General features: G+C 56.6%; 1 protein-coding gene across 1 annotated transcript in view; it reads left to right on the top strand.

Moving 5' to 3' along the window:
• Cmip (c-Maf inducing protein) overlaps positions 1 to 12,124 on the top strand; it is a 199,469-nt gene that overhangs the window by 162,762 nt on the left and 24,583 nt on the right. The window contains exons 5-8 of the mRNA XM_047527816.1: positions 60 to 101; positions 4,736 to 4,798; positions 7,434 to 7,514; positions 10,855 to 10,958. Of these exons, the coding sequence (XP_047383772.1) occupies positions 60 to 101; positions 4,736 to 4,798; positions 7,434 to 7,514; positions 10,855 to 10,958 (290 nt within the window). The remainder of the gene's footprint in view (positions 1 to 59; positions 102 to 4,735; positions 4,799 to 7,433; positions 7,515 to 10,854; positions 10,959 to 12,124) is intronic.

Genomic DNA, 12,124 nt, shown 5'->3' with positions numbered 1-12,124 from the left:
AATCTAAAGACATTGTTTTCTTAATTTTGTCTTCCTCCCCTCTCCATTCTGTCCTTTAGAACACAAACTTGACCACCCAGGAGCATGAGAACATCATCGTGGTAAGTTCCTGTCCACCGCCACCCTCTGTCCTCCCAGAGCCAGTCTGGGATCCTTCCGGAAGCACCACAGCTCCGACCTTTGCATGGTTTTGTCTTTTCCGTCCAGCGAGACGTGCTCTCCCACCCTTGTGCACTTCAGAGCCCCCTGGACCCCGGAGTGGTTGGGTGCCATCACTCTGCACGCTTGTGACTGGGTCTGCTGGGGAGTGGGGGGCGGAACGTGGCAGAGCCGTCATTGTGTGAGCAGAAAGTCAATGGTCTCTTTCTTACCCAGGACCTGTCTCCTAATTAATCTGCAAATAGAATAGGGTTTAATTCCCTATCAAATATAAAGTAAGATGGGATTTTCTGGGCTCAACAATGACATATGCACCATTGGGAGTAAAGTACCTATATAGGGATTTTAAGTTATTGAAATGTGACTCTCACTAGGAAGAAGGAAGATGGGCACCTACTGCGTGCAAGGCCCATATTTGAGTCCCCAGGTACTGAGATGATGGAACTCATCGTCTCTTGCAGGAAGAGACTTGTGTGGAGGGTTGGGAAGAGGAGCCAGGATGCTTCCTGGAGGCAGTGATGTCTGAGCTGGGTTTTGAAGGATCAATAGGAGTTTTCCAGATGGCAAAAGGCAGTAAAGGCATCCTGGAAAGAGGAAACAGCACGCGCAAGGACTCAGAGATTTAAAGTAACAACATATTTCTGGGAACTTCAGCACTGCTGGACTGTAAAGCATAGGGGGTAGGACTCTGGGAGACAGAACTTGACATGGAAGCAAGAGGCAGAGCTTTGTGTGTCCTGAGAGAACCTGGAACTAACTGACCCAGGAGGTCCTGTGGCTGCAGCCTGTCCCAGGAGAGCAGTGTCCCAGGCCCTGTGCCCCTCAGGCTGAATCGGGGCCTGGAGCCCAACCCCTAGCCCTGCAAGCCCAGCTGCTCCCATGTGCACAGAGGGTAGTGAGCCCCGGGCGCAGCTCTGGCCTTGCCCCAGCCCCAGCGTCTGGCGCAGAAGAGGTTCTGGGTGGGTTGTTTGCCAGAATCCCGTGCCTTCTCTTGCAGGGCAGGGGGAGGAGCCAACCTGGCCACCCCGGGTCCCCCCTACCTTTTCCTAGCGTAGTGTCCGTTAATGGTCATTCGCGGGAGCGTGCGTGTGTTGCAGCCTCGCTCTGTTGTGCGGATGGAGAGCTCCGCAGGAGATGACCTGCCAGGGAGGTGTGGTGTCCAGGCACCTGGCAGGTCCAGGGCCGCAGCTGGTTCTGGGTGTCAGGGGAGCGCCAAGGGGGCGATTTACCTCCTCTGTCAGGGAGGTGCTGGGAGGAAGAGAACAGAGGGCTTCTGGGAGGGGCCGGGCCGAGTCTTGATGGATGGACTGGGGAGCGTCAGGGCAACAGGACGGCAGTCCAGGCGGGGACAGCATGCGCAGAGGCAGGTGGAGGGACTGGCCAGCACAGGTCCTGGAGCGGGAAGCTTCCTCTCCCCGTGCTCCCCGAGTACCACGGCACCACAGCAAAGCCTCCTCATTCCTGAGGAGCCTGGGAAAGAAGTTTGGATGTGAGAATCCCAGGCTGCATTTATCCAGCTGATTTGGCTGAGCTGGACTCTTAACTGGCCAGGCTGAGCCTCCCTGCTGTGTGATGCCCGAGAACAGGGAAGGCTTGGTGGCCGGCCTGGCCTTGCTCCGCGTTCTGCAGCCTCCCTTTCAGTATTCCCTGGTCACCATGGCTGTCGCTGTTCTGGGACATCTCCCAGAGCCTCTGTCCAGCCCAGGTCAGCTCCTGGTGCCTGGCCTGTGGGCAGCTGTCCTCTCCCAGTGCGTGGTCATTCTCTGCTTGTTCTCCCTGCAGCGTGAGCTGGTTCTCTTGATTTCCTTGGCCAGCACCCGACCCATAGGAACCCTTGGCGGTCACAGCTGGGCATCACCACGCAGCTTGGGCCTGGCCTCCAGATCCCAGCTGGAGTCCACTCACTGTGGGAGCCTCAGCCTGGCAGGGAAGACAGCAGCCTCACACCCAGTGTGGGCTCAAGCCAGGTTCAGACCTGGTTGTGGCCTTGGACAAGCAATGGAAGAATTTCCAATTTTGCTAAAAATAGTCATCTCTCCGTATCTGGGGAATCAATTCCAGACCCCTGAGGTGACAGTCCACAGCAGCTGTGTGACACGAGTGGCATTTGCAGTGCACGTCTCACCCTCCTGCACACTTGGAAGTGGTCTCTAGGTGACTGAGTCTCCAATGCAGCATCCGTGCTCTGCAGATAGTTGTTGTGCTCTTGTTTGGGATGATAGGAAGAAAAATTCTGCATGTGTTCAGAACGGGCACGATTTTGTTTCCAGATGCTTTTGGTCCACAGTTGGTTGAATCCGCAGGTCTGAGTGACGGTTCTGTCTTTGGTATCGCAGTGTTGTCTGCACGTGTTCTCACCGCCCAGCCCGGTGCCCTCCTCGGAGCGCCCCCTTGTCTGGTGGAGCCCAGCAGCAGAGTCCGTGTGGCTTCTCGTTTTTAGCATCCATGATGTTACAGATGTTCTGCATTTGGGTTTTCACCTAAAATGTCTTCCAGATTCTTCTGTGTCTTGTATATGACCTGCTCCGGTTTCTCACCAGAGCATGGGTGACATCTGAGGAAGGATTATTCTTTGGGGGTCTGTTCTGTACATTGCTGGTTGGTCAGCAGTATCACTGGCCTTGACCCACTAGAGGCCAGTAGCACCCTTTCTGGATAGAGATCTCCAGATGTGCCGGGGACCCCCTAGAGGGCCGACTCACCCCTGGCCTACCCCATTCTTTCTAAATGCCTCTGTCCGTTCCAGTCACTTCCAGCCCACTTAATACTCTAGGTCTCAGTCTCCTCGTCTGTGAAATGGACATATTGGTGCCCTTCTTACAGGGCTACTGGGGGATCCTGTGAGCTAATGCACTACCAGGATGAACAGAAGGACAGGCTTGTTGGAAAGTTCTGCAAAGATAAGGACTCTTTTTATTAGTGATATATGTAAAAATTGGCATTCTCTGACCAGATCAAGCCCGCTGACCCCCCTGGGCCTTTGTCTCTGCATCTGTACAAATGAAGCTACCACTTGACCTCATGAGTTTGTCGTGAGGATGAAATGAAGCAATGGCCGTGGAAGCACCAAGCCCACACCTGACCCACACTGTACACGAACAGCTGGTCACTCGCGCACCCCTGCAGCCCTGGCTTATTCCTATGGAAAAAGGAGCCTGGTGTGCAGGGGAGGGAGGGGGCCCAACCTAAGGGGACTGCCCCGCCCAAGGTCCTTCTCCCCATGTGGTCGCAGGGCTCAGGCTGAGCAGTGAGCCTTCCCCTGCCTGGGGCATGACCAGCTCTGGGGGCAGCTGGTCAGTCAAGGCCAGGGAGGCCACTTGGCCTCCACAGTACACGAGATGGACTCACCAGTGAAGGCTGAAGTCCTGCTCTCCACCTGCCCTGCAGGTGACCCTTGAGGTGACTCTAGGCCCCTTTCCAGGTGGGAAACCGGGGACCTCAAGAGACAGGCAACTTGCTCTAATGGCCATGCACCCAGCAAGCAGCAGAGCCAGGGTTTGCACTGGACTGTGCCCCCAGCCTGTGGGGTTGCACCGTGGCACCTGTGGGGGGTTTGTTCCAGAACCCGAGGGTGCTCTGACCCTTGGCTAAAGTGGCGTGGTGCCTGCCTACTATGATGTCCGGTGCGCAGTTCCAGGGTATGGATCTGAAGGGGACATGGTGGGTGGCAGCAGGCCTTGCAGCCCCTAGATTTATACATGTCATCATGCATGCATTTTTCCCCAAGGACAGATCAGAGATTTTCTTTTTTTTTTTTTAACAACTTATTGACAAGTCATATCCTTTGCATGATACCTTCAACATTTCAAGGAGTATCCATGTGAATGATTTTAGAATTAATCTTAGAAAGGTTGGTAGATGGTCCACCTCAGATTAGAATCAATTATCTTCTATGTAATTTAGAAATATAATGGACCTTGAAATACATAAAAATGCAGAATATAAAATCCCAAATATCTGAGTTATAATTAGTACAACTTTTTTTTTTATTGTAAACAATAAACTGTTTGTACATGGAGTAACAGCATACCATTTGCATTTTCATAGAGTAATGATGTTTGATTCATTCCGTTATTTTTTTCCTTCCCCCCACCCCTCCCACCTCTCTTTTCCCTCTATACAGTCCCTCCTTCCTCCATTCTTGCCCCCCTCCCACCCCCCGTTACGTGTCATCATCCGCTTATCAGTGAGATCATTCATCTTTTGGATTTTTGAGATTGGCTTATCTCACTTAACATGATATTCTCCAATTTCATCCATTTGCCCACAAATGCCATAATTTTATTATTCTTTATGGCTGAGTAATATTCCATTGTATATGTATACCACAGTTTCTTTATCCATTCATCAGTTGAAGGGCATCTAGGTTGGTTCCATAGTCTGGCTATTATGAATTGAGCAGCTATGATTTTCTCAGGCTCTTGAAGGAGCTCTGGTCCACAGATCAGAAAATGGGCTTTTTCTGCCCAAAGGAGGGCAGAAGGTTGCGTTCTCATTTTCAGTCCCCCTCTTCCGTGGGAATCTGGCCCAGCCCACCCGGGGCCCACTCGGCTGACACTCGTTCCTTGTCTTTCAGGCCATTGCTCCTCTGCTGGAAAACAACCATCCCCCCCCAGACCTCTGTGAATTCTTTTGCAAGGTACGAAGTTGCTGAAGTGGGGCGCATTCGCACGCTTTGGGGTGGGTTTGCACAAAGAGGTTGAAAAGCCAGGCCCACCAGCCTGGGCCGGGGTCCCAGATACAGGTAGAGGACATGCAGGGCACCTGTCCTTAGGACTACAGCCCCTCTGCCACACAAGTGACAAGTTAGAACAGGGTCGCAGCCCAGGGGTCAGGGATGAGCACCTGGGTTTTCTGGAATAACTCCCTGGCTGTCTCGGGAGGCAGTTTGCAGAGATTTTCTGAGCTGCTGACGTCAGAGCTGGGTTATTCTTAGCTCAGGCTCCTCCAAGCACCGGCTGGCCCATGGTAGGGCAGCCGTGGGGCTTTCCCTGGGCAGGGGAAGCTGGCAGAGTGTTCCAGGTTAGCCCAGAGAAGCCATGGCGTCAGGCGTCCGTTCCCAGGGGCCCGGTGCCAGCCTCACAGCAGGACTCGAGCAGCGATGCCCAGCAGCACCAGGGCCAGGCCTCCTGCGTTCCCAGAGCTCAGGCACAGCCTGGAGGAGGCCGCAGCACCCCCGCCTGTCTGTTCTCGCTGTGTGCTGGCCGCCTCTGTCCCTCCCCGGGCTCCCCACTCCCACTTCCTCACTTACCTCATCCTCCTTCCTGCCCAGGCTCCCCTGGGCACATGAGGGTGGCCTCTGCCCCTTTGGTGGTCACATGCTGCCCTTAGGGGAAGAGCAGGCTGTGTCCACCCATGAGACAAGCTGGAGAGGCCTCAGAGCAGGCACCAGGGAGGAGGGAGACTCAGGTACACGGGGCCCCCAGCCCCAGTCATGGAGTGCTGTGTGCCAAGCGTAGGAACTTGGGCAGGAGACGGGACTGCGTCTTCGTCTTCAGCCTGCCTGTCCGTCAGGAGACCCTTTCCAGTCATGCCCACCTACGCCTCTGCTGGCCCCAAGTGCCGGGTGTGTTTCAAGGCCCAGAACCCTACAGGAACACAGATGCTAAAATGGGGGGCACATGCCTTTCAGGATGGCTATGGTCCGGTGAGACTTTGGGCTACTTTCCTTTGGGGTGGGAACCCAAGAAGAAGCTGGGGGGATGCAGCCTGGCCTAAGCGGCTCCGTGGACTCAAGGGCAGCCTCCCCTGCCCAGTTTCCAAGTCGCTCTGCCTTCATTGCCCAGAGAAGGCCTGGCTTCTCGTATCCCAGGTCCATTGTCCTCATCCAGGAGTGGGAAACTCAGTGCCTCCAGGGGCCAATTGGGTTATGAATGCGCGCAGGACAATGGGGGGGTTTACTCAGCATGAAGGCCTTGCATTTCAAAAACAGTACCACGCTGTTAGAGCAGCCGGGATTGCTAAAGCCAGAGCATTTTCAACATCCTGGGTGTTCTGGAACCTGATTATCAAGGTCCATCAGACCCGGCATGCTGACTCTCGGTTCTGCAAGAGTCTTGTCACGTAATAAATAAGAACCGTGTTGGAGCAGATTGCTTGTCCTTGACTGCACCCTCTGGAACAGTCTCAAACTTTTAGATCAAAACAAGAAGCAAACCCAAGACCCTATTTCATGCCACTTTTTAAATCAAACAAAAAAGACTGTGGCGCCCTTAGTTTTTACCCAGATGAGCTAACAACTCTGTGTCCGCGCAAAAATCTGCACACAGATGTTTATAGCAGCTTCATTCATAACTGCCCAAACTCAGAAGCAACTGAGAACCCTTCCGTGGACGAAGGAGTAAAAATCTGTGGTGCATCCCTGCGGTGGGATCATACTCAGCGTTAAAAAGAATGAAGCTGTCAAGCCATAAAGGCATGTTTGAAATGAAAGGATCAGGCTGCCTGCTGTGTGACTCCAGCTGTAGGCTTAGCAACCCTGATCCTCATCTGAAATCCGAAAGTGCCGCAAGATCCAAGGCTTCTCCAGCACTGACGTGGTGCTGTGCGTGGAGAACTCCACAGCTGGGCGTCGCTGTCTCCACACAGGCACACTAAAAACGTAGTAGAACTTACAGAACTAGTCAGTCTGTGTGTAACAGGAATGGACGGAAGCACGGGTGCATTTCCCATTCAGACTCGGGTCCCAGCCACAGAATGTCTCATCCTGTACATAGAAATATTCCAAAATCCAAAACAATGGAAACACTTCTTGTCTTCCATTTCGGATAAGGGGCACTCAGCTGTGTTTGATGTTCTGAGAAAAGCAAGACTGTTGAGACAGAATGGAGATGAGAGGTGGTCAGGCTTCGGGGTGAGGGAAGGCTGAGGGGGCAGGACGCAGGGGACCTTGGGGCAGTGAATGGCTCTGGCTGCTGCCACAGTGTGGATCCATGTCCTCACACGTTGGTCCAAACCCAGAGTGTAGGACACCGGGGGTGCACCCCCATTAAGCAGGGGACCGCAGGCCAGTGTGGCTTCATGGCCCGTGACAAGCCTCCCCGTGCACCTGGGGTGTCATCAGAAGAGCTCTGAGGTTGAGTGGCGGGTGCTAGTGGAACTTGTGGCGCCATCTTCCTTGTAGTTTTGCTGTGACCCTAAGCCTGCTGTAAAAAAGGAAAGCTTTTTAAAAATAAGCTGGTTTCCCCCTCTGGGCTCCCTGTCCCCAGGCCTGCTGCAAGGCGCAGGCTGTGCGCGGGATGCTCCCGCTGAGGTGCCCCACCCTCTCTCCCCAGCACTGCAGAGAGCGGCCCCGGTCCATGGTGGTCATCGAGGTGTTCACCCCCGTGGTCCAGAGAATCCTCAAGCATAACATGGTGAGTGTCTGACGCCCCAACCACCGCGCCCCAGTCTCCTGCCTTCCCACGGATTTGGGGGATGGGTTTGGTCCAGCAGAGTCTGCTCAAGGAGCTGGGAGCTTCGTGCACCCACCTTCACTGACTGGATGTTCTTCCATGAAGACAGCAGGAGGAGCCCTTCACAGTTGGTTAGAACAGCAGAAGCACTGGTTGGGAGGCACGTTCAGGGCAGAGCAGCCCCAAGGGTGGGGGAGGCGTCACCCTCTAGGACCCGAGGGCGACCCTGCACTCTGGGCTCAGCACAGCAACTTCCTCCCAAGGCGCAGTGTGGTAGGGGAGAGAGCAGCTCCGTGGTGGAGCCCTGGCCATCGGGGCAGGGTCAGCAGCAGCAGCTCGTGCTGACAGTGGGCACCTGGGGTGAAGTGATGGAGACCACCCTTCACCCCTTCCAGTAACCCATCGCCCCAGTCTAACCACAAGAAAAACCTCACCCACATCCCAACTCAGGCACCAGCTGCAAAATACCTCTCCAAACCATCTAGCCATCCAAACCAGGGAGAGTGAGAAGGTGGCCCAGCCGGGGAGCCCAGGGAGACATGGTGACCAGATGTCATGCCGGATCCTGGGTGGGACCCCAGAGCAGAAAAGGGACGTCAGGCGGAAATGATGGCAAGCTGAATAAAGCGTGGACTTTCCAGAATCGATCCTCCCAGTTGTGAGAGCAGAGGCACCGTGACCTGTGTCCCTTGGTGTTCCCTCGTTGGTGGGAGCGGGAGCTGCCCAGGTGACAGGCTTAGCTAGCTAGGTCCACTGCCCGGCCACTGGGGTCACAGCTAGCAGTCAGAATGGCGGAGGAGTACCCAGATGCTCACACGCCTTCTTAGAGCCAGGGAGGGTGCCCGCGGTGTCGTGGCCTCGTGATAGCCCTGCAGCACCGTGTGCACAGGAGCCCAGTGCCCTACCCAGTCTGATGGGCAGCCGTGGGTGCTTGTGAGGGACCAAGGAGCAGGCACCGAGGCCAGGGCCCTTTCCCACGGACGAGGTCCCGAACCAGCCTCCATTTGGACGCTGAGGTCGCCTGGCGCAGGGAGCACCCCTGGAGAGGGCAGCCTGCCTTAGTGACGTCCTTTCCTGGTTCCTGGGGTGGGCCACACTGTGCCCAGAAGAACAGGTTCCTGGCCCTCCCCAGTCAAGGCTGGCAGTGTGCGGCATGGGCTCGGCCCCTTCCCGCACTCATGGCAGCATCCTAATCGGCGCAGCGCTCATCCTGCAGAACCAGAAGCCGCTCCAGGCTCCTTCCCCTGCGCAGCGTCCCAGGCGGCCACTCCCAGCCGGGCCAGCTGGGGCCTTGGGGAGTTCAGTTTACCGTTCTCTGCTCTGAGCCTTCACACGCCCTTGGGAGATTTGCCTGTTTCTGGACTCCTCCTAGATGTGGGGCAAACTCCTTTCTTGTTTTCTGAACCTGGAAGGGGCCCAGCCCCCGCGATTCTGTCTCCAGGACAACTGGGCGGGGAGGGCTTTCTGCCTTGACGTGGGCTCCTCCAGTTTCAAGGAGGAGCCCCGTCTGCTCTGGCCAGCTGGGAGGACAGGGCCTCTGCCTGTTGGCTCTGAAGTCTCGGGGGTGTGGAGTTGGTGAGGGCCCAGGCAGTACAGGGTGTTTCTTGTAGGGATTCAACTCATCAAAGCAGAGCTACGTGCCCAAGGCAAGCATGGCGGGCCAGGCATCATGCCCTGGGGCGCCCGTTTTTTGCGTACTCCATGGTAGTCATTGTTCAAAAGGGTTTTGGGGGGCATCCGACATCAGGGAGAGTCAAAACTTTGACGGTCGCCCTTGCGTTAGGTCAGTCTCGCAGCCCTGAGTGTTGGCCACCGACACTTCCTGCAGACTCAGAACTGCTCAGGTGTGATGGCCTAGCCTTGGGCAGGAGCACCCCAGCACTCCTAGGCCTTGGGCACCGCGGAGCGGCCAGGTCCCACTTCACGCTGGGTGTCTGCTGGCTAAACGCCGCAAGTGGGGTCACGAGAGAACTGCGGACGGGACCAAGGAGCACTCGCTGCTCTCGGGAAGAAGAGGGGCTGAGGCAGGGCCAGCCCTGGGGTCCTGGCAGCGCAGCAGCGCACGGCAGAGCCTTGAGCCTCGTTCAGGACCACTCCGTGCTCAGTGGGTCGCCGTGGCTGCAGGCCCGTGTGAGCACCCCCATGCCCAGCCGTGCTTCTGGGGGCTTGTTCAGCCCCTCCCACCCCAGCAGCTGCATCCCAGAGCCCCACAGCGGGGGTGGGGCAGGCCCATGAGGCCGGGAGGGAGTCTTCCCCTCACCTGTTCTGCAGGCGAGAGCCCTGATCCGGGTGGTTCTCCTCTCCATGGAGTGCTTGTGGGGCAGGGATGGAACCCAGGCCTGCGTGTGCTGGGCCGTCGCTCCTCCACACAGTGCACTGGCCCTCAGGTGGCTCCCTTCATGGGTCCCTGGGGCGGGCAGAGGATGAGCTGGGGCACCAGGTGTCCTCCAGCATCCTGTCGCCAGCCACTCCACTGTCCAGAGAGCTGGGCGAGATGGCTTTGGGCTCACCCTCCTGACTGCCCAGGACACCAGGCTTGTGTTGGGAAGACCAGGGACATCCAGGAGTCCTGCAGCACCAGGACCCCTCCCACACACAGCATCCCCCGGCTCTCCATCTGCCTTTTGTCCCCATGCACCTTTGGTGGTGGCTTTCTCTCTAGCCTCAGCACAGTGTCATGAGACACTCCTTAGTTGGGTCCTGGAGCAAGGTGGCTGGGCCCACCTCACACAGGAGGAAGCCCCCAGGGAGGCCGCTCCCGGGCACAGTCCGCATGTGGGCCACCTTCCCACCTGCCCCTCCCTCACTCCAGGGAAGGAGCAGGAACCTCACTATTGGTGGTTTGGGAACTCGGGGAACTACTTCTGTCTGGTGCTCCCTTTGCCTCTTCCACACCCCCAGCAAGTCCAGAGTCCTCTCCAAGTCGAGACCTGCACCAGGCCCTCAACTCTGCTGGATTGAGGGCCAGCTCAGACAGAGCAGGAGCCGGAACTCTCAGGTGGCCCCGGAAGGGTATCTAGCCTCCCAGGGCTGTGGGAGGCTGGCTGGACCTTGCAAGTCCTTTGTGGTTCTGCAGAAGAGGGGCCAAGCCCAAACAGCTCCCGGTTGCCATGGGTCATTTACGGTGTGTGGCAGGGCACTGCTGGCCATGGGTCATCTACAGTGTGTGGCAGGGCACTGCTGGCTCTCCAGTGAAGGTGCTGAACCGTGAGCGGGGCTTCCGGTCTCTGCACGCCAGCAGGGCTGGCCCCCACCCGCTCCAGGCTGCCTCCCCAACTCCCACCCTCTGCTCTGCCTGCAGGACTTTGGGAAGTGCCCGCGACTGCGGCTGTTTACTCAGGAGTACATCCTCGCCTTGAACGAGCTCAACGCAGGGATGGAAGTGGTGAAGAAGTTCATTCAGAGGTGGGTCTCTGGCTGCCTCTCCCCGCCCGGGAGCCCGCTTCCCTCCCTCCCGGCCCAGCACCACCTGTTCCGTGAGCCTAGGGGGAGTTGGGGGTGGTGTTCCAAAGCCCGGTTGTCCCAGCTTTGACAAGGAACTCCACTGGACCCTCCCAGCCGTGCATGGGCTGAGCTGCTGGCTTGCTGGGTGACCCTGTGCGAGCCTCTCTAATCCTATTTCCTCCTCTGTTGGGGTGGGGGGGAGTTGTGCAATTAAGTGAGATGCTACATGAGGCAGCCCCTAGCAGGGCGCGTGTTGCTCAGTAGCAGGACCTTGGGAAGTGGTGGAAGTCCTAAGCAGTGCTGGCATCTCCCTTGTGCTGCTGGGTGGGTAAGAGGATCTCCCCTGGTCATCTTGGAGTCATCAGGACTTAGGTCCACCTCCCAGTCCTGACTAAAGGTGGCCATTTGCTCTTGCTCTTGGGCACTTCTGTGGGCTTTGTCCACTTGCTTTGCTTGTTTTGTTCTTTACTCTCCTTGCTTTTCTCTCCATGCTTCAGTTTCCTCATCTCTGAAATGAGACCCCCAAGTACCCACTTCCCCCGTGAGTGTGGGAATTCAAGGTGCTTAAAACGGTTCTCAAGTATCCCACCTGACCCTCCAGCGCACTTCTAAACCTAAGTGCTGTGTCCTGCCAGAGCCCTGGGGACCCCAGGTTCCCCTTACAGCCCCCACTGTGGTTAGAGGAGCTTCACCAGGTGAGGCCGGTCTTGGTGACACTGTGCAAAATCGAAGGCAGATCCGGAGAGTAGAGGTGGGGAACCCAGGCAGTGGGAAGAGCCGGGACGAAACCGGCTGAATCATGCCGTGTACCTTCCAGTTTCACATGTGACCGTGGTGCACCAAGCAGAAGTAAACAGGAGACAGTGGCCATGCCAAAGATTCCCTAGAAATGTTGCCAGCCTGCAGTTGGCCCATTTTACAGTTGGGAACACCGAGGCACAGAGATAGCCGTGACCAGTGGTGATGACTGACATTTACCGGGGGCATAGTGACTGCCCCAGACCCCATGCTAAGCCCAGGTGACCGTAATGATTTTTCTCCCAAAAAGTACACTTTTGAGAGTACAGAAGAGTGTTAGGAGTAGCTATTCCAGAACCAGCAGGTGCAGATGCAGCCTTCCCAGGACA

This window comes from Sciurus carolinensis, chromosome 16 (genome assembly GCF_902686445.1).
Source record: "Sciurus carolinensis chromosome 16, mSciCar1.2, whole genome shotgun sequence".
NCBI lineage: Eukaryota > Metazoa > Chordata > Mammalia > Rodentia > Sciuridae > Sciurus > Sciurus carolinensis.
This window is presented reverse-complemented; position numbering and strand designations above follow the sequence as displayed.